General features: G+C 49.4%; 2 protein-coding genes and 2 pseudogenes across 2 annotated transcripts; 3 read left to right on the plus strand and 1 right to left on the minus strand.

The window, feature by feature from the left end:
- Window positions 1-15,698: 15,698 nt before the first annotated feature.
- Window positions 15,699-16,372, plus strand: LOC136459682 (putative lipid-transfer protein DIR1). The gene has a single exon (XM_066459522.1). The coding sequence runs from the start codon at window positions 15,771-15,773 to the stop codon at window positions 16,086-16,088; it is 318 nt and encodes a 105-aa protein (XP_066315619.1). The 5' UTR covers window positions 15,699-15,770; the 3' UTR covers window positions 16,089-16,372.
- Window positions 16,373-18,995: 2,623 nt separating this feature from the next.
- Window positions 18,996-20,185, plus strand: LOC136459683 (EPIDERMAL PATTERNING FACTOR-like protein 9). Its single transcript, XM_066459523.1, has 3 exons — window positions 18,996-19,153; window positions 19,292-19,365; window positions 19,750-20,185. Exons 1-3 carry the CDS (start codon window positions 19,039-19,041, stop codon window positions 19,930-19,932), a joined length of 372 nt encoding a protein of 123 aa, XP_066315620.1. The 5' UTR covers window positions 18,996-19,038; the 3' UTR covers window positions 19,933-20,185.
- A 1,628-nt stretch (window positions 20,186-21,813) lies between these two features.
- LOC136461266 (pentatricopeptide repeat-containing protein ELI1, chloroplastic-like) lies at window positions 21,814-25,037 on the minus strand (annotated as a pseudogene).
- Window positions 22,777-22,958, plus strand: LOC136461998 (U2 spliceosomal RNA; annotated as a pseudogene).
- Window positions 25,038-25,097: the final 60 nt, after the last annotated feature.

Below are 25,097 nucleotides of genomic sequence, written 5' to 3' on the forward strand. Positions count from 1 at the left end.
TCGATGAAATTTGGCTTATGTTGATTTGTTATGAGAGAAAAACTCTTGTTCGTTCGCTGAAAAATACTGCTGAAGTAAGGCTGAAGAACAGGGCCAATCTTCTACAACTAAAGGAACTTGTGTCAAATGTCAACGGTCTACGCGGCACCTCTCTTCATCTGATTTTTGTTTCCAAAACACAGATATGTTGCCCGTCTGGCAATGGCACAAGGATGGTAAGTGAATTACAAGGAAACCACCTTAGCATATATCCAAGGACTGAGCGCAGGAAGGACATCAATCAAGAGTGCAAATTAACAACAATTACGCTAGCTTGCCACGCTTGCATGCTTACTGAAAATTAAATATGGGGGACGTATACACACAGGTGTGGTCACGGGCTAGGACAAACGCCAGGGAGCAAACTATGAATGGCGCGGCTAGCTGTGTGTGGTCACGGGCTAGGACAAACGCCATGGAGCAAACTATGAATGGCGCGGCTAGCACCTGGACGTCCGGACACCCGCACAGCTGGCCTCCGCCTGCCTCGCTCCGACTTGCACGTGTACGCCGCCCTCAACACTGCGCTTGTTCGCCGGCCCCTAGCTCGTTGCGTCCCATCCCCGGTGCCCGGGCCGTGCGCCCATCACTCACCGTGCCCCCCTCCGGTGAAACACTTGCAATATGAAACACTTTGATGCAATGTATACATGTGACACAAATGAAACATATTGTTGCAACATATATGCGAAACATATGAATATCTAGATAAAACACTTGCAACATGTGTGTGAAACATATGCAACATCCAGATAAAACACTTAGAACATGTGTGTGAAACGTATGCAACATCCAGATAACACACTTGCTGCAACATAAGTCTAAATCCGATGAAATATTTTGAACAAACACTTGCAACATACCTCTGAAAACACTTGAAATATATGCAATATGTGCAACATCCCGATCTACTTTTACAACATCCATATATAACAATTGTAATATACCTCTAAAAATCTGAAAACACTTAAAACATATATTTGCAACATAAGGGAGGAAAAGCCGGGGCTGGTTGATTCCGGTCGTCGAGGTGGGATCCAGCGGCCAGCAGCAGCGCGTGAGCACCACCAACACTAGCATGCTTAGTCGGGCGGGCGGTGCACGCTACGGGAGGGAGCGGGCGGTGCGACGCACAGCGAAGTGAGGAGCGAGGGAGGGTGGGGTGCACGACGGGCGGGAGAGAAAGAGGAGCGAGGAGCGAGCGGTGCAGGTGGGGGTGCGATGGGCGGGAGCGAGAAGCGAGCGAGCGAGCGGCGCAGGATGGGGCGCGCGGTGGGAGAAGGCCGTAACAGCGAGCGGAGTGAGTCACGTGGGGTCCAGATGGGACGGACGCATGTGGCCAAGCATTATCAAGTTATGAATACAACATGTATGGGCCGGAAGCGTGGACATCTTTAGTGATTTGGCCCATTCCAACAGCCTATCGTGCACGAAATTAACACCATTATATGGTTCAGGACGAATGACAAAGATAATGAGACGTTGGCTAACGCGATTGTCGACAGAATATAGTCGGCAGTCCTCCGAAGGGTATCCCACGAAGGTAGATTGATTGGCAGAGGAGCGTGAGATTAAGAACAGGAAGGCAACAGAGACACACGAGTTAGACATGTTCAGACCATCAGTATGACATAATACCCTACTCCTGTGGTCTATTGGTTTGTATTAGCTATCGTCTGATATTGCGTGTGTTTGGAGGAGGTCCCTGACCGCCTTATATAGTCTAGGGAGCCGGGTTAAAAAGTCGGTTAGATCTGAGAGATAACCGGAAAAGTAATAACTGATTACAGGAATCTTGGGATCATACATATCCTAACAGATCTCGTAGTATCTTTGAGATATCTTCCAGATGTCTTGCGGAAGGCGCCGACTAGAGTCGTGCCCCGCAAGGCTTCGTCCTGTGAGCTGGGCTGCCCCTGAGGGCGTAGCCCATGTGGTCTACCGTGGGTATCCAGGGTTATACCCCCCACATCTAGTCCCCGAGCACCTTGTATCCGTTGTGCAACGCCGTCTTGAGCTTGTCCGAGCAGGTGCGAACAAAGCCGAGCAGTCGAACTCATGGTCCGACCACCGTGATGAGTTGCCGAGCAGCGTGTACTGTTATCGAGCAGCACGAACCGTGGCTGAGCAGCATAACCCAAGCATGGCTTGTCATAAGGGTGTAAGGAGCTCAAGTTCATAATCGAAAATTTCTTCGTAGTGGATGAGGTGTGCCCACTTAGAGTCCGACCACGAGAAAAGGAGATAATCTTTCTTAGCTTCGAGAGGCACGGAGTCTTTCAGAATAAAGCAAGCACATTCACCACGAGATGAAGTGTGCCCACTTAGTCCCCGAGCCTGACAGAAGATGACGTAGTCATATGGTGCCAGGGTCCAAAGTAGAAGAATAGTAAAAGACCAACCGAGCAGGCAGCCAGTGAGTGTAGCCCTGAAATGAGAGAGAGAGAGAGAGAACATTCACCGCAAGATGAAGTGTGCCCACTTAGTCCCCGAGCCTGACAGTAGGTGACGCAGTCACGTGGTGCCAGTGTCAGAAATAGAAAAATATTAAAAAGACCGGCTGAGCAGGCAGCCAGTCCCTGAGTCGTTTACTGAGATATCTAAAAAACTCCACCATGGAGAAAAAACCAGAGTAATGGTTGTACAGTAACCGTTATTGAGCCTCAGTAAATGGTGGAGAAGTTGGCGATTATTCAGCGAGTAATAACCAATGGCGTCGATAAATGAGCGACATGGGCTGCAGTTACGCGAAAGCCTAGGCTACGGCCCATTAATCCGCGTTGGAGAATTCAGAGGGGCGCAAATTGTGGGCACGATTTTCCAAAAACCCTCAAATATGAGAGGGTGGGGAAAGTGCTTTATAACTACGCCGCCGCATCCCGCATTCATACCTTTGCCACTCTGCCATTCCGTCTTCATCCTCAATCCTCGCATTTCTAGATTCGCTTCCACATTTGCTTCCGCCGCCAAACCCCAATCACATCGGAGAGATGGCACCGAAGAAAGGAGCTGCCAAATCGAAGAAAACAAGCCCCAAGAAGGCGAGTGCCGGCGCCCGATGGGACGAAGAGTGGGTGCCATCGCGAACGAGAGAGGCGAAGCTTAACAGATTGGTGGAGGCTGGCGTTCTTCCTAACCGTGCTACCGCCGGATGGTGGCCGACCCTTGGTGAGTCCTTCCCAACCTCTCATACCGATGAAGTGGTGGTATTCGAGGATTATTTCTGGTGTGGGTTGGGATTTCCTGTTCATCCGTTCCTGAGGAATCTATTAGAGCTTTGGGTGGTTAGTCTGTGCAATCTCCATCCCAATACCATTATGCACATCTCAATCTTCATCCATTTCTATGAGGCATATCTCAGAATTCTCCCCATTTCAACTTCTTCCGTTACCTGTTCTGGCTGAAAAGAGAGAGGCGGCGGTGGTTCCAAAATGGTCGGCAGGGTGTACCTTCAGCTGCGTGATGGGATGGCGGGCGAGTACCTTACTGTGCCGCTGAACACATCATTAAAGGGGTGGAACGCTAGGTGGTTCTACATGAAATAGAGCCACCTAGCCGTCCGCTGCGACGCCGACCACATCCCAGAGAGTCGGAGGAGCTGGTCGGAGACACCGAATAGCGCTGACATGGAGCAAGTGAGGGAGCTTCTTGCCTTAATCAGGGGAGTGAGAACCAACGACGGATTGGTAGCAGCAAGCTTTATAGTACGCCGCGTGTAGCCCTGTAAAGAGAGGGCGCATCCAGCCTTTGAGTTCAAGGGGGAGACCGATGGTATCTGGGAGAGGCCGGAGATGCCGTCGAGGAACGTTTGTGAAGAGCGGGCTGCAGAGCTATTTGCTTCATTTTCCTCTTTCAACATGTCAGGGTATACGAAGCCCTTCAACTACAAAAATCTGTCTCCTCAGGTAAATATCTCAGTTGTGTATTCCTGATGCTTTTTATCCTTCTTCATTACCGAGCAGTGGACTGATTTACCTATGCGAAGATCCACTCACAGGATAGGGTGGTGTACTTTTCAAGTGTGCCGAAGGGCAATTGGCCACCAGCTATGGATGCATGACCACCAACTCAACCTGAAGGAAGTTCCATCGGCGTCTCGTCGGATTTCGGAGGCACGGATGTTGGTCGGATGGAGAGTTCTCCCCCAGTGTCGGAGAAAACCCGGGGGAAGAGTGCAGCGGCAGATGAGCTGGCCCAGAAGAGGAGGAAGATGGCGGTTGCTGCTCCTATCAAACCGGGCAGCATCTCGCTTGGCGATGATCAGACCAGTCGAACACGAAGGACCACTGTGTTCGACTAGTCTGATGATGATGAAGTTCCGACGGATCCTCCTCCGAGCACAAAGGAGCCTCCGCGCAGCACTCCCACGGGGAATCAATCAAGGGGAGGCGAAGAAGCCCTTGAGCCGTAGACGAGGGAAGTCACCGAGCAGTGGACGAGGGAACTTCCCGCACAGCAGACGATGGGAGTCCCTACGAGGCAAACAACGGGAGTCCCCAAGCAACAGGCGGAGGCCACCCCGGAGCAGCAGGCGGAGAGGGCCCTAGAGCGGCAGGCAGAATAGAGGTCGACTATGGAGGAGCCGAGACCTCCCCCGTGGAGTATGGGAGTCGACCCCACGGCTGCGCCTAGGGGCTCAGGCAGGCATCGCCGGTTTAAGAAATTGAACCGACAGACCAAACCGTAAGTATCCTTGTCTTGGAGTTAATTTGCTGTAGTTTCTTAACTTTTGCGGTGACTAACGAGCTGATTTGATGTAGAGCAAGGCGTACGACAGATCCAGTCCCGCCCATCTAGACTAACGAGCAGCCGAAGGCTGGCTCCGGGACGGAGAGGATGCCGGTGGACCCCATCCTGGAGTCCTAGGGTGCTCGTCAACACACGGGGGAGCCAATTGCCGCCATTGGCAGACTTGGCGGCGGTGAACAGTTGCTGTCGACGGCGAATGGATCGGCGACAGCACCCTCGGCAACGGGAGGCGCCGCTGGGTCCTCTGGACTAGAAGCTATAGTTACCAGCGTTGCACCGGATTCTGGAGCAGAGAATCTTACAGTGCCGAAGGAGCAGACGGCGCTCCCCGAGGCATCAGAGGGCATGGTCGGACCTGCTATCCGGCCACTGAGCCCCCAGGTGGCTCCTCCGGCTACAGTAGAGGAGGACGAGGTGGAGGAGATCGAGTGTGAGGAACTTTGACCCCAAGCTGTTCGAATCCTCCGAAAGCATGGCGATGACATAGTAATTATCGAAGAGGAGGACACCACCAGGGAGTTCAGGAGACTAGAAACCGCCCTTGCCGGGGTGACGAAGTAGATCAGAGTTAGTGCTGCATCTGGAATGCTCCTCTTTGACATTAGGAATTGGATTTTGACATTATCATTGTGCATTTGTAGGAGATAACTCGAACTATCGAGCAGCGCCGCTAGCCAATAAAGAGGATGGAGCCCCTCGCCGAGGAGAACAAAAAACTCAAAGAGGCGGTGAATGCCTCGGAGAGAAACATCTAGACGGCTCGACGTGAACGAGACCTTGTAGAGTCCAACGCGCAGGACCTGGAATACTAGAGGGGGGTCCTATCTGAGCAGCTGGCGGCTGTGTCTAAGCAGCTACGGAGCCAGTCCGAGCAGCTGGCTGCTGTCTCTAGATAACTGAGGAGTGCCTTCGAGCAGTTGGAACAGAAATTCAAAGAGCTCAGAAGTGTATCCGAGCAGAAAGCAGGTACGGTATATCGGCAAATGCACTTGGTATTGCTGAACAACCACATGTTTGGTGGTAACCGTTGCGCTTGTAGAGCAAGATGCGAGGCTCGGCCAACTAAGCCAGGCCGTCGAACAACTTCGATAGGAGAAGGCGAAGGAGTATGAGTGAGCAGACAAACTAGCCGAGGAACTGAAAGGTGAATACCTCCTGGTCAGAATTACTGTCGAAGTAGTTTCCTTGTATGATGGAACACTGTAACGATTACAGGCTACCGTCATAAAGCCAAGGCACAATTTGATGTGCTGGTGCAGGAGGCCAGGACCCAAAGGGATAACTTTGATGCTGTAGTCACCGCAATTAAACTGGTGCTTGACTGCATCGACCTGGAACCAGGTATTCAGCTCGACGGGAGGCGGCAACGTTCGGACACCATCGTCCAGAGGTGCAAAGCAGCGTAGGAGAACTTCAAGAGCTTCAACCACGACGCCGTTGTGTCCGTCGCTACTCACGCCCTTGCGGTGGTTGGTCCCATTACCCAACCATCGACCTTCAGGCGATAGGGGGTGGGTTCGCCGAAGGACTGAGCGATGCGGAGACCCAGCAGTTGGAGGGTCAGGTGGAGGACGCAGCGAAGAAGCTGGACAACGATATAGACCTGTTCGATGAGACGGACGGTGATGGTGGAGCTTAGTGATCTGTTCAGAGATTGTCATCTGTAATATCTTGACAGTGTAGTTAGAACGCGCAAAACCACGAAAAACAATTATGTATGTGAGGAATGTTACAAGGTGCATGTGTATGCAATTTGCTTGTATTTTCAGCAAAAAAGAATCCTCGTAGTGTTGACCATGACGTATTTATATGGAGTATAAGTAGAGTTCGAGCAGTTAGTTTGATACTGATCCCTATGGCCTCAGCTAGCCCATAGTCCATAACGTCGAGCGCGGAGCCTGTGCACGTGTAGGAGGAATAGGCATGACCAAGGAACCGTAGCCGACCACCCATAACACAAAGCGTGGAGCCCATAGCATGTATAGGGAGAGATCGAAGACTGGGTCTTCTCCATAGAGAACATAGCGAAACATGTGCTGCTCGGTGATTGTTGAAATAACTTGGAGATATAGGTAGTATAAGCGGCGTTCGAGCAATTAGTTCTGTGCTGAGCTCTTAGCCTTGGCTAGCCCATAGTCTACAATGTTGAGCGCGGAGCCCATGGACATGTAGGATGAACAGGCGTGACCAAGGAACCACAACCGACCACCCATAACAAGGAGCGCGGAGCCCATAGCACGTGTAGGGAGAGATCAGAAACTGGGTCTTCTTCGAAAAGAACAGAAAAGGAAGTATGCTGCTCGCTAATCGGCAAAATAATCATGGAGATTTAGAGCAAAGTGTTCGGCGATTTGGAGAAGACTTATTTGGCGATTTTTGGCAAAAATGTGTCAGCGATTTGGAGAAATCGTTCGGCGATATTGGAGAGAACCGTTTGGCGATAACGTTGGAGATTTGGAGAAACGTGGTCAGCGCGGTTATGTCTATTTCGTATTAGAGTTCATTATGGAGTAGCATAGAGCTCGGCGACCGTAAGTGGGGGTTAAACCACAATGCAAAAAAAGTGGAGACAAGTTATGGAGATCAAAACTTTATTCAGCATAAAGTGGAGAGTACATATCTGGAGCGTTTCAAGGATAGAAACGTATAATGTGCCACGAGTTGGGAACATCAATTCCATCTAAGTCACATAGGCGATAAGACCCTAGTCGGGTGACCTCTTTGACGACGTAAGGCCCTTCCCAAGGGGAAGAGAGCATGTGCATCCCTTTGGTTTTTTGTTTTCTGCGGAGAATGAGGTCGCCGACAGCAAATGAACGACCTTTGACGTTGCGGTTGTAGTACCACCACAAGCCTTCCAGATATTTGGCTGTGCGGACATAGGTGATTAGGTGTTCCTTCTCGGCCCTATCGACATCCTCTATCCGAACAGCTGCGGCCTGCTCTTCATCAAAGTTTTCCACCCTAGGTGCTCGGAAGGCAATGTCTGCTGGTAGGATGGCTTCTGAGCCATAGACCAAGAAGTATGGAGACACACCAGTGCTGCGACTAGCTTGAGTACGCAGTCCCCAGACTACAGCTGGTAGCTCCTTGAGCCATCTGCCTGGGTGCTTTTCTTCTTTCTTATATAGTCTCTTTTTGAGGGCATCAAGGATCATGCCATTCGCCCGTTCGACCTGTCCGTTGGCTCTAGGATGAGCAACAGAGATGTATTTGATGGAGATGCAACGGTCTTCGTAGAAGTCCCAAAAGTGATGGCCAATAAATGTAGTTTTGAGGTCGGTGATGATGCTGTTCGGGAGACCGAATCTGTGGATGATATCTTCGAAGAGCTCGACTGCTTTCTTTGCAGTAGCCGAGACGAGCCATTTATACTCAATCCACTTGAAGAACTTATCAATGGCGACGTATACGTACCGGAAGCCACCTGGCGTAGGCTTGAAAGGCCCAATCATATCTAGTCCCCAGCATGCGAAGGGCTAGGAAGCTGGGATGGTTTGCAGCTCTTGTGCCGGCACGTGTATTTGCTTGGCAAAAATTGACATCCTTCACAACGTCGTACAAGGTCTTCTCCATCGGAGATGGCTGTGGGCCAGTAGAAACCCGCTCGGAAAGCCTTGCCGACTAGTGTTCTTGAGGTCGCGTGATTGCCACAGGAACCAGAGTGAAATTCGAGAAGTAGCTTCACTCTCTCTTCTTAGGTGATGCATTTCTGCAGAATCCCTTCCCTAGCACTTTTTCCCATCAAATTGTCGTCTACCAGCACATAATGCTTGCTTCGATGAATTAGGCGTTCGGTTTTAGTCTTGTTGGCGGGTACTTCGACGCTGGTGAGGTACATGATGAATTGTTCCTTCCAATCAGCGGTCGGCGAAGGTACCGATAGTATCGGTTGCTTGGTGGGGGGACTTCCTGTACTTCCTTATCTTTCTTAATGGACGGCGCCAGAAGATCTTGAATGAAGACCCCCAGTGGACTCGTGGCATGAGAAGAGCCCAACTTGGATAAATGGTTGGCGAGCTGATTTTGGTCGCGTACCACGTGGTGGTACTCGATGTCGTAGAATTTTCCTTCAAGTTTCTTGACTTCGGCGCAATATGCATCCATCTTCTCGCTGGAGCAAGACCAGTCTTTGTTAAGCTAGTTGATGACCAGCATGGAGTCCCCGTATACCATGAGGCATTTGACGCTGAGCTCAACGGCTATACGGAGTCTATGGAGATATGCTTCATATTCGACGATGTTGTTAGAGGCTGGAAAGTGTATCCGGAGAACGTATTGGAGCTTATCCTTTGTTGGCGTAATGAACAGAATGCCCGCACCAGCACTGTTGATGTTAAGGGCGCCATCGAAGTACATCACCCAGTGGTCGGGGCAAGTGGCGGTGATGGGCTCTTGGATCTCGGTCCACTCAGCGACGAAATCAGCAAGCGCCTAAGACTTGATCGTAGGCCTGCTTCTGAATTCAATGGAGTAAGTGCCGAGCTCGACAGCCCACTTGATGATACGGCCATTGGCCTCTTTGTTACGGAGGATGTCCCCCAGAGGGAACTCAGAGACCACGGTGACCTTGTAATACTTGAAGTAGTGGCGGAGCTTACACGATGTAATCAAGATGGCATATAGGAGCTTTTGGACCTAAGGATATGAGTTTTGGGCTCATTAAGGACCTCGCTGATGAAGTATACTGGACGTTGCACCTTATAGGCGTGCCTGGCCTCCTCGCGTTCGACCACGATGGCTGTGCTGAGAACGCGGGAAGTAGCGGCGATGTAGATTAGAAGAGTTTCGTCGGGCCATGGCGTCGTCATGATCGGAGGCTTTGTCAGGAACACCTTGAGCTGCTCGAAAGTTGTATCTGCCTCTTCTGACCAGTAAAAGCGCTGGAGGCCTTGAAGAGTTTGAAGAACGGTAGCCCTTTTTTGCCGAGGCACGATATGAAGCGGCTTAAAGCAGCCATGCAGCCTATAAGTTTCTGTATATCCTTGACGCATGCTGGCCATTTCATGTTGGTGATGACGGAGACCTTGTCAGGGTAGGGTTCGATGCCATGAGCGCTGACGATGTAGCCCAGTAGTATACCGGATAGAACTCCAAAGATGCACTTTGAATGCTTCAACTTCCATCGGTACTTTCTCAAGTTGGCGAACGTTTCTTCGAGGTCGGCAATAAGATTATCGTCGGTCCTGGACTTGACGACCACATCATCGATGTAAGCCTCGATGTTGCGGCTGATCTGTTGATCGAGGCACATCTGAATGGCCCTTTGATAGGATGCCCCGGCGTTCTTGAGTCCGAAGAACATGGTGGTGTAGCAGTATGCACCGAAGGGTGTGATGAACGATGTCTTGATCTAGTCTTCTTCCTTGAGGGAGATCTAGTGATAGCCGGAGTAACAGTCAAGGAAGGAGAGCAGTTCGTAGCCGGTGGTGGAGTCTACAACCTCATCTATCCGAGGCAAACCGAAGGGGTCTTTAGGGCAGTGTTTGTTAAGATCAGTGTAATCAACGCACATTCTCCATTCCTTATTCTTTTTTTGAACGAGAATAGGGTTTGCTAACCACTCAAGATGATACACTTCTTTTATAAATTCGGCAGCTAAGAGCCATTTTATTTCTACCCTAATAGCCTCCTTCTTATCTGGCATGAATCAGCAGAGTTTTGGCTTGATCGGTTTGGCGGTCGGCAAGACATTCAAGGAGTGCTCAATCTTCTCCCATGGTACCTCCAACATGTCTGCAGGTTTCCAAGCAAACACATCGGCGTTGGCATGTAGGAAGAAGACGAGCGCGCCTTCCTATTTGGGGTCAGGGTGAGCCCCAATCTTCATGGTCTTGGAAGGGTCATCGAGGTCGATGTCGACCTCCTTTATTTCCTTGGACTTTGCAGAGGCACGGGGAGGCTCCAGCTCTGGGATCTCCATGTCGTCGGCGGGCAACGTCTTGGTTTTGGTGACCACGCTGGCCATCTGGATAGAGATGTCGGTGGCTTCGGCGAGAGCGAGACTCTCTGTCTCACAGGCGTAGGCGATGAAGAGGTTGACCCGCAGGGCCAGAACACCTGCAGGCGAAGGCATCTTCAGCACCAGATATGTGTAGTGCGGTACAACCATGAACTTGGCTAGAGTCGGCCGACCAAGTATGGTGTGGTAGGCGGTGTTGAAGTTGGTGACGTAGAAGTTGATGTGTTCGACGCGGTAGTTGCTTGCCATGCCGAACTGTACTGGTAGGGTGATCTCTCCAAGCGGTTTGGAGGCCCTGCTAGGTACCACACCCCAAAAGGAGGAGTCGAAGGGTGTGAGATCTGATAACCCGAGGCCCAACTCCTTTAGTGCTCCGGTGAAGAGGAGATTTAGGGCGCTCCCACCGTCCACGAGCACCTTTCTAAAAAGCACCTTCTGGACGGTTGCGTCGAGGACGACAGGGAAACGCCCTGTGTAGGGGATGTCCGCCCACTGGTCGGCCCTGCTGAAGGTGATGGGTACCTCGGACCATGGGCGATAACTAGGGTTGGCGGTGGCGTCTTCCGTAGTGACGAAGAGCACCCGGCGTGCGGTGAGCTTCCGTTCTCTTCTGCTTTCGGTGGAGCCGAGGCCCCCGAAGATGGTGGCGACCACCTTGTCGTGGTCCTAGAAGGCATTGTTGTTGCCCTCAGGTGGTCGGCGGCCTCTGGCTCTGTCGTTGGCATCGTCTTCCAGCTTTTTGTCCTAAAATTCCTTAGCCAAGCCGAGGCAGTTCTTCATCTTGTGTTTGGCGTTCTTGTGAAGAGGGCATGGGCCGTCGAGGATCTTTTGGAACTGCTCGTTGTAGTTGCGCTTAGCGCGAGGTTGATTGACAGCGGCAACCATGTGGTCTGGCCGACGACGATGATTTTGGCTAGGCTTGGGTCCTTCTGTTCGATCATGGCCGCTGTCACGATGGTAACTGCGGTCATCGAAGTGGCGGTCGTTGTGGTGTCGGTCGTCGGGGTGGTCGTCGTAGCGACGAGGTGGGCGATGGGTGCCCACATCCTCGTTGAAGCGCACCTCGGCTTCCTCGGTGTCGGCGTACTGGTTGGCAGTAGTGATCATCTCGCCAATGCCTATGGGCGGCTTGCGGTTGAACTTGGAGCGAAGCTCGCGGCGGTGGAGTCCTCGGGTGAAGGCGGTGATGACCTCAGCTTCCATGATGTTGGGAATAGAATTCCTCATCTCGAAAAAGCGTCGAATGTAGCTACAGAGGAGCTCGGACGGCTTCTGGTTGATGCGGTTGAGATCATGCTTGGTGCCCGACTGAGTACACGTGGCCATATAATTGTCGGTGAAGACTTCTTTTAGCTCTTCCTAGGATCCAATGGAGTCTGGGGCAAGGCTAGTAAATCAGCTCATGGCGGGTGGCGTGAGCATGATGGGGAGATAGTTCGCCATGACACTGGTGTCTCCTCCGGCGGCGCGGATAGCGGTGGCATAAGCCTGTAGCCACTGTGTTGGATTCATCCTTCCCTCGTAGGGCTCGACCCTAGTGATTTTGAAACCATGGGGCCATTGAAGTGTTCGGAGCACCCTCATAAACGTTGGAGGCCCGTCGGGGTTGTGGTCGGCGTCGGCTGCAGCATTGCTGGCGTTGATCTACTCGAGAGCTGAGTCTGGGTTTCCGTACTCCTACTCGTACTCCTAGCGGCAGCGTACTTCATCTTCATGGCGACCGAAGCGACGTTGCTCGATACGCCGTCGTGCATCCCGGAGGTTGCTGAGGTGCACTCGAGCGTCCTGGTCGTGTTGGCTATAGTGTTCGTCGCGGTGGCCCCCGGCTCTCCCCTAGAGAGGTAGTGACTGGTCGGCGAAATGGCTTTGACTGGGGCGGCGATTGGATCTCGGCACAGCTGATCGACGAATCATGCTCATGGAGCACGAAGGTCTATGATCCTCACCAATCTCATTAACCTGACAGTGTGCCGCTTTAAGCATGGCGGCGACCTTGGCGAGCTCGGGCGTCTGCGGGAGGTGGGCAAGCTCGTTGGCGGCCACTGCCAGATTGGCGCTTGGAGTCTTAAAGACGTCGTGACCATCAACGCGGAGAAACTCTTCGTCGAGGTCATGGTGGAGTGGAAGTGGCCTTCCTTGTGAGTCGAGCTGGTTATTTCGAGCAGCCTCGGCCCGCGCAATAGCTGCCTCGTTTTCTCGGCGCTGCGCGTGGTTAACGTTCCGGTTATCACGAGCAACACGTTCCTCCTCGGTTTCGTTGTTCCGAGGAGGGCTATCGACGCTGACGTTGAAGATCGCACCACCCCGGAAGGGTGGGAAAAGGAGCTGCTCGGTGAAGGTTTCGGCGAGGGTCTTCATAGAGCCTTAAGACTCGGAGCCCGGATTTTCCTCCGGGATGGCCTGGAGGGACGCTCCAGGACACCGGCCTATGTGTAGCATGTTGACGGCTGGCGAAGGCTGGACGGCGAGCTGGTCAGCGAGTGGATGGGCATCTCCCACCTGGTCGGCGAATTTTCCCCTCATGGCGTCTTGGTAAGTAGCGGCGACGTTGGTGAGCCTGAAGGGCAGAGCCGCAACTCCTGGAGTTTTCCGAGCAGCCTCCGATAGATCTGGATCCGAGGGTGGTCGGTGCTGAACCAAAGTGTTCAGGGCCGATTCGGCGATGGAGAGGCAATTGGCGAGCTTCAGACCGACTCGATCGATGGATTCGATCAGATCGTCATTATTGATCTGCCTCCTCTGGTAGCGAGGAAGCGGGCGGCGGGTCGTTGATGAAGGCGACCTCGGAAGTGGTCCCAAGATTGGATCTGCAGTTGCAGGCGCGGGGGTGGTCGGCGCAGAAACGATCTGCACCGGCTCGAGGAGCTCTCCGACTCTGTCAGCGTTGATGACCCACGAGATGAATCCGACCGTGAAGATCTGGCCGGGCTGCGGAAGGGACGAAGAGCCTGCGGAAAAAGCCATCTTGTTCAACAAGGAAACAGCACGCACAACCCCTACCTGGCGCGCCAACTGTTGACAGAATATCGTTGGCAGTCCTCTGAGGGGTATCCCACGAAGGTAGATTGATCGGCAGAGGAGCGTGAGATCAAGAACAAGAAGGTAATAGAGACATACGAGTTAGACAGGTTCAGGCCGTCAGTATGACGTAATACCCTACTCTTGTGGTCTGTTGGTTTGTATTAGCTATCGTCTGATATTGCGTGTGTTTGGAGGGGGGCCCTACCCGCCTTATATAGTCCGGGGAGCAGGGTTACAAGTCGGTTAGATCTGAGAGATAACCGGAAAGTAATAACTGATTACAGGAATCTTGGGATCATACATATCCTAACAGACTTCGTAGTATCTTTGGAATATTTTCCAGATGTCTTGCGGAAGGCGCTGACCAGAGTCATGCCCCGCAAGGCTTCGTCCTGTGAGCTGTGTCGCTCCTGAGGGCGTAGCCCATGTGGTCTGCCATAGGTATTCGGGGTCATACCTCCCACAACGATCATATCTGGTCATTGTCATATACAACATGCGTGCAAAAATTAAATTATTATGGTCTTGATTTTGGCTTGGCTATAAACGTCTCGTGTAATTTTTGTTGCTCTGATTGTAACGCGCACGGATAATTATCTAGTTTATATTCTTATGCATGCTTCACGGTGCTTTGCCAATCAAATTGTAAAGCACCTTAAAATTTTTGCCATCGTAAATGAATCACGCTACAAAAACCATGTACACATTTCAAAAGAGAAGTCTTGGTATCCATATTCAAATATTCCTAAGTATTTATATGTACTAAGGTTCCATAATAAACAGATTCAACTACATTAGCTTAATGTACACACTGTTAGTCTAAATAACACCAATCAAAATATAGCCTTTCCTTCTCAGAAGCACTCTGAGAAACACCAATCACAATAATAAAAATTAAGATGAAGGGAGTACGCCCACACGAGGGAGTGTGTAAGGAAATGCTAGAAGAATGACAAGTGGGCTCACATGCCAGGTGCACAGTCATCAATCACAAATGTAGTTTATCGCAAACAGTAGTAATTTAGACTTCGTGTAGATGGCACCGCACTACAAGTTTCGGTACTTCGTGTGACCCGTTTACCAATTTTGATGGGTGCCCATTCCAATGCCCCCAATCAATCTCTTCTCGTCACAAGTCCTGATCAAAGTGCTTGTTTATATAAACTCATCCCAATAAAGTACGAATTGGAACGAAAAATGAACTGAGCTCTGCCTCAATCTGTTTCGGTACCTATGGAGTAGGAGATTATTTTCTTTTCCAAATAAGGTCTAATCTAACCCGAGGTGCAGCACATGATGCCACCACCATGGTAAGCTAAGCTAGCTCACGAAGTTTAGATATGGAGGAGTTACACAGACAAATGAGAATGCCGGAAAAAAAATACTAGAAAAGCATACAAGTGTTGACATGCATTCTTCAAAACAAAAAAAAGGCATACAAAGTGTAGACACGCAAATCATCAGGAGGTAACAGTCACGGGGACGACACTGATCGCGGATCGGTGCATAGTTATATGTACCCGGCCGGCGCCATGTCCGATTCGCCGACCACGCACCATTTCCCGTAATCGCCAAGATGAAGCTGTCTACTATATGAACGGACCATATACTACCGTGAAAAGAAAGAGCCCACTTGGCACGAAGCGACACTGCAAAGGGGGCAGAATGCATCCGGCTCCAGCGATACCAGCGTCGTTGCTACTACCGATGGAGAGGCAGGCTGGCTACTGGCTAGCTTCCGCATGCAGCACAGCATCTCTGCGCGTGCACGCATGGCGATCGGCGGATGGCTGGCTTGCCCGTGACTCGGCACGTTTGCGCCGGATGGAGCCAAAGCGCGCGAGCACATGCACGTCGTCACGGGCCGCGCTACCCCGCTCTTATATAAGGCCGGCCGCCGCCGCCGCCGTCCGACTCCGATCGACGACGTGACCACTGACCACCACCGTACCAGTCCACTACACAGACAAGCTAACTAAGTGCTCGAGTGGATCGATCGATGGCCGGGAGGAGGAAGGCGAGCAACGCGGCGGCGCTGGTGGCGGTGCTGATCGTGGCCGTGGCGGCCGTGGCAGGCGCCATCAAGCTCTGCGGCGTGGACGAGTCCGCGGTGGACGTGTGCAAGCCCTACTGCAAGGTGGGCAGCACGAAGGCCGCGCCGGACCCGCTCTGCTGCGACAAGGTGAAGACCGCCCGGTGGAGCTGCCTCTGCAACTACCGGAGCGTTCTTCCCAGCGACATCGACGCCGCGCGCGTCATGGACCTCGCCAGCAAGTGCAAGTGCGACTACCCGCCGGCGTCCTGCGACGCCAACTAGAACTAGCTGCTGGGTCTATACGCCACGCCGTGTTTCGTCTTTTATGTTAGGCCATCCATCGTGTCTTGTTGCTGCTTTAACATTTCAGTGCTACGGGTAACAAACTCTGACGGGCTGCACTGCAGGCTGCATGCTTGTGCAGTTGTGATCGTCAGGCTATCCGTCAGCCGCATGCCACGTTGTGTACCCTCTCGTACGCGTTTCTTTCTTTGTTGAGTCCTCCTTGCTGTGCGTCCACACGTCGTCGCAAACAATAAACTTTTCAGATTCCTCAGGTCGTCCGACCGATGAAGTCTCCCTTTGTTCTGTGCACTAACAGTTCGACGATCGAGGCGAGATAGATCCTTACTGTCACGAGTGTCAAACCCATGCCAGATTGCCAGCAGACCTTGACCCACAAGATTTTCACAGAAAGTTCGTGGTCCAAAACTGTAAACACAGATCACGCCAAGAAAGCTGCATGTTTGCTTTGAATAGTCTGCCTTTTGTTACCAGAATACCAGCCGTTTGCAGCATGCAGAATCAAACAAATAGTAGGAAACAGATTGCTCTACAATATTTACGTGCCCAGCTAGTAAAGTTCTCACATGCATGGCTTTCTTTTTACTCGCCAGCCGAATGCTTCCATTGCAGCCAAATACCCCTGCTGGATACCCAGCAGCGCATGCGTCGTCGTACCGGTGTCTTGTAGCTCTGTTACCACTCAAATTAGTTTGACCACATTTTGACTCAGCTACGGCCTCGCGAGTCGTGACCAGTGGTACCATAGCAGCTCTGAGACTGAAAGCAACAGCAGCTGAAGCCTGCTCACATCCGCCCCCAACAGGGCAACATCCTCCACCAAAAGGGGTGTCGAAGAACCAAGCAAAAGTTACAACAAAAATACGTCGCAGATCCAGAGCTTCCAACCATTACTGTCGACGAGATATCACCAGGCTGTGGATGGTACGGCTCTGAATATGAAATCCAGATGCCCGTGCAGCTATATATGGGCATGCAGCCCGAGCCCGTTAGCCCATCACGAGGCCCGCTTTTTTGACCCGGCCCATCCACGGCCTGGCCCGGTCGTCAGCGGGCCCGGGCTGGCACGGCCCGAGGGAGCAGGCTGTGCCTGGGCCTTACCCCAGGCACGTGGGCTGTCACGGCACGACCCGCAATTTAGGGGAGCCCCGGTGCCTAGCCTATTAAGAATCCCCACTTCCCAGGCCAATACTATTCCTAACCATAACTTCCCCAGCCCACCCCCTCCCTCCCCACCGTGTGGCCGCGCCGCACTCGCAACGCGCGCCTCGCTCGCGTCCCGTTCCCGCGCCTCCCCAGTCGCGAGCACCGCACCGCCTCCTCCTCCCTCGATTCCCCCCTCTCTCTCGGGCTGAGCATCACGACGGAGGCTCACCTCCTCCCTCGAGCGCGACGGCAGCGGCTCCCCTCCTATGGTCCTGCCTTGTCGTGGAAGGTGGCGGCGCCCCTCTCGGCTCCACGCCCCCCGCGCGCCCCGCCTCCTCCACGGCGGCGTTGACCTTCACCTCAACGCTCCATTCCGCCCCCTGCGGCCAGATCTCTGGCAAGTACGGCATCCTCGAGCTCGCTATCCGTCACCGCGGATCTGGCACTGAGCGCCTTGGGGTGAGTTGCGAGCACGCCGGCGGGGCGGCCGCCGCCACCTCCCGCGGTGGTTGCGCCCCCTCCCCGCCCCCTCTCTCTCTCTCTGTTGGCATTTGGTGGGCCTCGGGCCGGCCCATCCTGCTTAAAAGGCCGTGCTCATCGGGCCGGCCCCACACGAAAAGTGGCTCATAGTGCCGTGCCTGGGCCAAAGGCCAGGCCCGCGTGCCTGAGAGGCATGGCCCACAGGGCACGGCGTGCTATGCCGGCCCGATGGCATCATGCCGTGCCTGGCACGGGCCCGTGCCGTGCCGTGCCGGGCTGGCCCGTTGCCCATCTATACGTGCAGCCCATGCCTCGAGATCACATGAGATGGATGGCGGTGGACTGAACAACACCTTGCCCTTGCAGAGATGCAGGAGGACTGAGCAACCCTTGCCTTGCAGAGATGCAGAATCCAGAGCTTGCGAACCCCTCCTCTGGCATTGCGGGGTCACCATCACAGGCTCAGAATAGTTTCTCCATTTGTTGCCTTTCTTCAAGCATCTTCTCTAACTAAATAAGAAAAGATTTCTTTCAAAAAACTAAATAAGAAAAGATGTTTGTCTGCTTCAATTTTGTTCACTTTGTTCACGTGAAACGGGCACCGATGCCTCTGCATCCTCGATGCCATGTTTTTTCAGCTGAGCATCCGTAGCCACAGTGCTTTCTTCAAACAAGAGAGAAAGTTGAAGCATCGATTCTGCCCTACACTGCGGTGCTCTAGCTGCGGGGCTCAAACATCTATTCCGCTGCTCAGCTCTCCATTTTTCTATTTGCTTCTATTGGTCACAAGATCCGTCCGTCCGAACTTGTTAGCTTAAGCTTGGTTGATTTCTCTTTCACCGTCTTAGATTGAAGATATGGAGTTAATTTCCATTCATTTTTTGTCCGGGAAGTGCCATGTCAACCTTACCTTCCCTGCTGTGCGATACTGAAACACCCAAACTTTGTACTCGGACCTTGTGCCCACTAACTTCGATTGTTCTGTAAAAAAAGTATTGCTACGTTCAAAATGGGATACAGAAAAAATGCAGAAAGGAACATGTATAGCTGACAAAGTGATGCTATGGTAATAATTAAAGCAAGGCCCCACTGCTCCCTCTCCATACCAGTGTCTCTGCATGGTATGGCACAGGGATATGCATATGCAAGGCATGAGCAGAGTCACAGAGCGGCCACACACAAGCCATTGCACCTGTCTCCAGTTTATATAACCCCTAACACTTGCTTCCTTAAGCTGTTTCTCTGAATCCAAATAAAGCACCATCCTCCCATTTTCTATCCATTGCTCATTTGAAGAAGAGGGATGGCTAATGGTTGCCCCACAACTACCACAAGCTCCCTGCTCCTCTTCTTCCTTCTCTCTTGCCTGCTCATCGGCCATGCTCTCTGCAGCCAAGGTCACAATGGCAGAACATCAGGTTCTTCCCCTCACACAAACACCTGAGTTGTTTATTTCCTCTTTCCTTGCATGAGACGAGTCCCTTCTTTCTTTTAGTATTTGCTTTTTGTTCACTTTCACTGCTTATTCGCTCATATGAATCTAATTTGCGGTGAAGGTGCTGATTATGTGGTGCAATATCCCCACCAGGAATTGCCTGCTAAACATATAGTTTTGCAGGACGCTGTCAAGGTACCTATCTTAGTTAAGTAGCGTTCTTCAGGTTTCTAAGTTTCAAAGGCTTGCAGGCTTGCAGTACTTTTTTATTCTTTTACGTCTCTATTGTATTTCAAACTTCTACCTTCTTAATACAATGATACGCAATGCTCTTGCGTATTCAAGAAAAAAAATTATGCAAGGAAAAGTTTGGAAGGAGAAAATGCCAACCACTTGCCTCCAACATTACTCCTGTAGTATTACTAGAAAAAACTTTAGAATAGAAACAAGAAATGAAACTAATGTTTTTTTTTATAAAAAAAAGTGGATTAAAACCTTGTACTAGGTTAACACACAAAGTGCTTAATGACCTTAAAGCAAGTATAGTTAGCGTGATATTTTCACATGCCTTGATATTAGGGTCTAAACAAGGACATACTGTCGAAGTATGCAAGGAGAATGTTGATCGGCTCAATTGCTCCAATATGCACATACAACGAGTGCAGGGGGTGTCGATTCAAGTGTACTGCTGAGCAAGTCCCAGTGGATGCAAATGACCCCATGAGCAGTGCCTACCACTACAAGTGTGTTTGCCACAGGTGATCTTCAATGAGTAGGAGGAGCTTCTATGTTATGGTATGTCCTAGAGAATAGTAGTATTTTTTCCCCATTTTTGGCTCTCCCTCTTCTTTTCCTTCTATTCTTTGTTTTCTCTGTTGAAAAGGCTTCTTTTTTTCGTTTCTATTTTACAAGAGGCTAGCTAGTAGAGGACTGGAGTATGGAGGGGCATTTTGTACTTTAAAATGCTTAGTTCAGGTTATGGACTAGTAATTTTGTTAGTAAATGGTTATCAATTTTGACATCTGAAGTAAGTGTGCATAAATAGTATGGTTGACCTATGGCTACGATGCATCATCGAGTCTATGAAGTATGAACAGACCTCAAAATATATCATCTGCTTGAACAGCCTTGGAGATCTAGGCTGCATCTTCCGAGCACCATCAGTTCTTATGGTCGATCAATTGGTCATTCATGTCATTCCTCTTTTTCATGGTAAAAAAGTTAACAATCACCTGTACAAATGGGAAGTATGTTAAACTAGACAAACCCACAGAAGAAAAGGCGACGCCAATGAAGCTTATGAAGAGGGAATGCTATTGTGGCATTGTGCAGCCAGCAATTCATCAAACTAGACTTCATTTTAAAGTTTAATTAACTAAGAAGTTGTCAGAGAAAAGTTGTCAGACCGTCACCTGACTAAAGTGAATATGCATAGTTTCATTCATGATGTACATTATTATCAGCAACAAACTTCTGATGCCAAAAGAGCACACAGTTTGCAAGTATAAATTTATAACTTGTGTGAGGATTCGAGTCAACTGGAAACAGTACTAACAAGAGCTCTGTGCATGAGTTGCCACTGCAGGGCCACAACTGCAACTATGTAGATTGTGAGCAGGATATCAGAGTTCCTTCAAGAAGAATGTATTGCTTAAAGGCCACTGATGTTGGTAACCAAAGTTTGTTCTTGGCTAATGCAAAGTATGCAATTAAAGTCACTTAAACCTTTTGCGGTTCACCCAATACCAAGACATGTTTCAGAATATGTTAATGTACATACAAGAAGCTCATTGAAGCCTTGAGATAGAGAGGCCCAACAAATGATCAGTTATTCATCAAAGGCATCCAGAGAGGACTATGTTTGGACTTGGAGAATGTATTGATTTAAAAAGTCGCTTACCATATCTTTCAGCACTAAGTACACACTCGCTGAGAAGTCATAGGTCATGCAAAAGCTGAGACGCACATTAAAAGGTCTGTTATATTTCATATTAATAATTTCAAAACATAAAGTAAGACTTTTGCTTACAAAATTGTAGAACTATTGTTCCCAATATCAGCCATTTTTCATTTTGTAATCAGCAATCAACAACACAGCTACAAAATGAAATACAGAAAGTAGACAGAAGTAAGAGGCAACATACAATCTTGATATCTGAACTTCATGTATCTTGATTCTGATGAAGTGATGATATAAAGAACAATGCTACGGAGGTGCAGACACTTCTCAATTAGAGACCAAACTTTTCCTTCAAAGGCTAAAACCACTTTTAAGTCCCATAATCCACAAGTGGCTAGTCCAGACAGTTAGCATTATGCCCTTTAGAACAGACTAAAAGGAGTAAACAACTGCAGCCTCAAATATAAAGCTTCTTCGTTCAATCACATGCTGAGTCACCACTGTGCAAGCACGTCAAGAAAAAGTTAATAAAATGGACCGCACATGGATACTCAAGATCCTCATCGATCTAGTGTTGTTTAAGTTGCCACTGCTTGTGCTTGAGCTGGAAAACTCAGACTTGAAAAATAGCCAGTTACCATCAGGGCTATGAACCATCAGATGTAATTTGGTGCATGTCTAGAATGTTATATCAACAGACATCATGATGAAGGACTTAGCAAATTTGGTACAGAAAGGAGCAATCAAATAGATGCTACCATTTTAGACAAATTCCACAGCATCAAGTATATTTGATCCGTACAAAGATGTGAGCCACCTCCATTCACAAACCCATGTATTTCTCCATCCACTTCAATCACACTCCGCCCAATATCCTTCATCAGCATAGATATTTGACAGAAGAACATAGACTCTAGAATCATCAGCTCCAAGATTTGCAAGACGTTCCACTGATAACTCAGCCAGCTCAACACAACTATGGCTTCGGCAGGCAGCAAGAAGAGATCCCCACAATTCCGGAGTCTGTTCCATGGGCATTGTTTCTATAGCATGCCTGGCCTGATCCAAACGTCCGGCACGGCCAAGTAGATCAACCAATGCACCATAATGTTCTACCTTGGGATCTATCCCAAAATCCTTTTTCATTCTGTGAAATATTTCTAAACCCTCTGAGACCAACCCAGCATGTGTCCAAGCAGTCAGAATGGCAAGTACACTAAGATCATCCACTGCAACCCTTTCTGCCTCCATTCGACGGAACATCATGACAGCATCCAGACCATAACTATGAGTTCCAAGTCCAACAATCATCACATTCCAAGTGACCACACTCCTCTCAGCCATGCTTTCAAAGATCAACATGGCAATATCCAAGCGCCCACATTTCATGTACATGTCCATCAAAGCTGTCTGCACCACAACATCAGACAGCACCTTCTTCTTCTCCAAGTAAGAGTGAAGCCATCTTCCTTGCTCCAAAGCGCCCAGCTGAGCACAAGCACTGATAGCCCCCACGGCAGCGACCGTATCAGGCCTTACGCCACACCGTAGCATACTCTGAAAATACTCCAAAGACTCCTTCGCCTCCCCACACCTGACATGCCCATCAATGACAATACTCCACGATGTCACATTCCGCTCCGGCATTTCCTCAAACAGTGATCTCGCCTCATCCATCCTTCCGTGCCTGGCCGCCAGATCTACTCATACCTTTCTCGACCTTTTGGCTAAGATCAAGTGTATATCTATTCTTATCAGTTTAATATATCTAATACGTGGGTCTTGTGCCCACTTTGATATTAAATTTAATACATCACAGTAGCTTGCTGCTGGGGTCCTTGAGTGTTGCTCGGGCGTTGCACTACTACCCGATCCTGGCGCATCCCAACCAATTCGAAGTAAAATTTTAAAAAATTCCGCGGGACTCTGAGCCCACCGCAACTAATTCAAAGTAAAAATTTTCACGGGCCTCTAAGCCAAAGGCTATTTAATCAGAGGTCCGTTCTGTTTACTTCACTACTGACCGAGCCTGGCGCACCCCAACCAAGTCGAAGTAAAATTTTAAATTTAGGTCCGTTCGTCTGTAACTGTGGGTACATTTGGTCTTTTTGGCCCTCCAGTTAACGCCTCTGTACCAGTTAACGCCTCTGTAACCGAGGGTCAATAGGAGCATGAGCAGCCTAAAGAAGGATTAAGGTTCATTAGGAGAAGTAAAGGTTGAGGAAGGATTAGGATTAGAGGTTCATTAGGAGAAGTAAAGGTTGAGGAAGGATTAGAGGTTCATTAGGAGCATGAGCTAAATAGGTTAGGAATGGCTGGCTAAGAGGTATGCAAATGAAAAAGGAAAATGCTAAAAATCAGTTGTGCAAAATAGATTAAGGAATGGCTGGCTAAGAGAAAAATCCTTTAAAAATCAGTATATGGAAAGGAACTGTTTCTCATCACTGGAAGCGTAGAAGCTTTGCTCTTGAAGTGCTTCTTGGGTTAAGTTTCAAACCATTAATTTGATCAATATATAGTTTATACCCTAATTTTGATCAATGGTTTTTTAGATCAAAGGCATTCACCCGGCTTTTATTGAAAGCTTAACGAAAGCCCAAGATCATGCTGGGAAGACTAGCTTATAGATTAAGCACTAAACCCTTCAAAGAACTCTACAAACTACACAGCAAAGGATCTACCACCAGACCTCTAAACCAAAACAACAAGTTTGAATCCTCCAACATTCGGACCAACATAAGCCGACAAAAGACAAACACTCGCCAAAGCTACATTGCCACAGTGGCATCAGAAGCAACTAGATTTATCAAATCGTTCGCCACAGGCTTCAGATTGAGCTTCAAAAGCGGACACCAGGATTTCACCACCATCAACGTCTTGTAAATGATTGCCACTGGGGAAGTCATCGTCTTCTTGTTAAACACCACATCATTGTGCGTCTTTCAGATAGTCCATAACGCACCTGCACATAGGAACAACGTTACCTGCTGTTTTTTTCCTCTAAGTTTGGTCAAGATCTCTAAAAATAGCGATGAACAACTTGTTGGCGACAACGGCCAACTGAAACATTCATGAAAAAGGACCATAAGAATGCAGCAATGGGGCATTGGAACAAAATGTGGTCCGACGTTTCAACTCTATCACAGCTGAAACATTCCTCCGGTCCAGACCATTTCTTCTTCTTCAATTGGACCCCACACTGGATTCTATCATGTATGGCCATCCATAAGAAAATTTTAACCTTCAAAGGAATATTACATTTCCAAATAAGCATCATCTGCACATCTTGAACCCCTCCAAAGGTCATCAAGTTATAAAGTGACTTTGCTGAATATTATTGAGATCTCTCTAAAGCCCAAAACACCTCATATGTACCATCTGATAAAGAAACTTCATCTAACAACAACATCAGATTGCTCTATTCTTCCCACAAGATTCCATTCAACTGCCTTTTAAACTCTAAAAACCACTGACCTTCCACCCATGCCTCTACCACATCTAAATCTTGGCGAACAGCAATGTGAAACAGATTAGAGAAGGTTACTTTCAGAACACATTCTCCTAACCAACAATCATGCCAAAACCTTGTTTGCATCCCTGATTTTATCCTAATACACCTTCCCATTTGAAACCACTTTCTTACATCTAACAAAGATTTCCAGAATTGCGAACCCTTCCTATTTCTGACTTGAAAAATGCTTTTGTGGCCCAAATATTTGTTTCTCAATATGTTACAACATAAACTATTATCTCCTCTTTCAAGCTTGTCAATCCATTTGCCAAGTAAACAAGTATTCATAACTCTAACATCCATAAAACCAAGACTTCCAAACTGTTTCGGCCTGTCTAGAGCTTCCCACTTAACCATATGATACTTCCTTTTCTTACTTGTACCTTCCCAAAAAAATCTAGCTCTAATAGAGTCCAACCTCTGAAAATTACCTTCATATAACTGATACACGCCCATCGTGTACATGGGTAAGCTAGACAAACAAGAATCAATCAAAATGGATTTTCCCCTGATGAC

This window comes from Miscanthus floridulus, chromosome 6 (genome assembly GCF_019320115.1).
Source record: "Miscanthus floridulus cultivar M001 chromosome 6, ASM1932011v1, whole genome shotgun sequence".
Lineage (NCBI taxonomy): Eukaryota > Viridiplantae > Streptophyta > Magnoliopsida > Poales > Poaceae > Miscanthus > Miscanthus floridulus.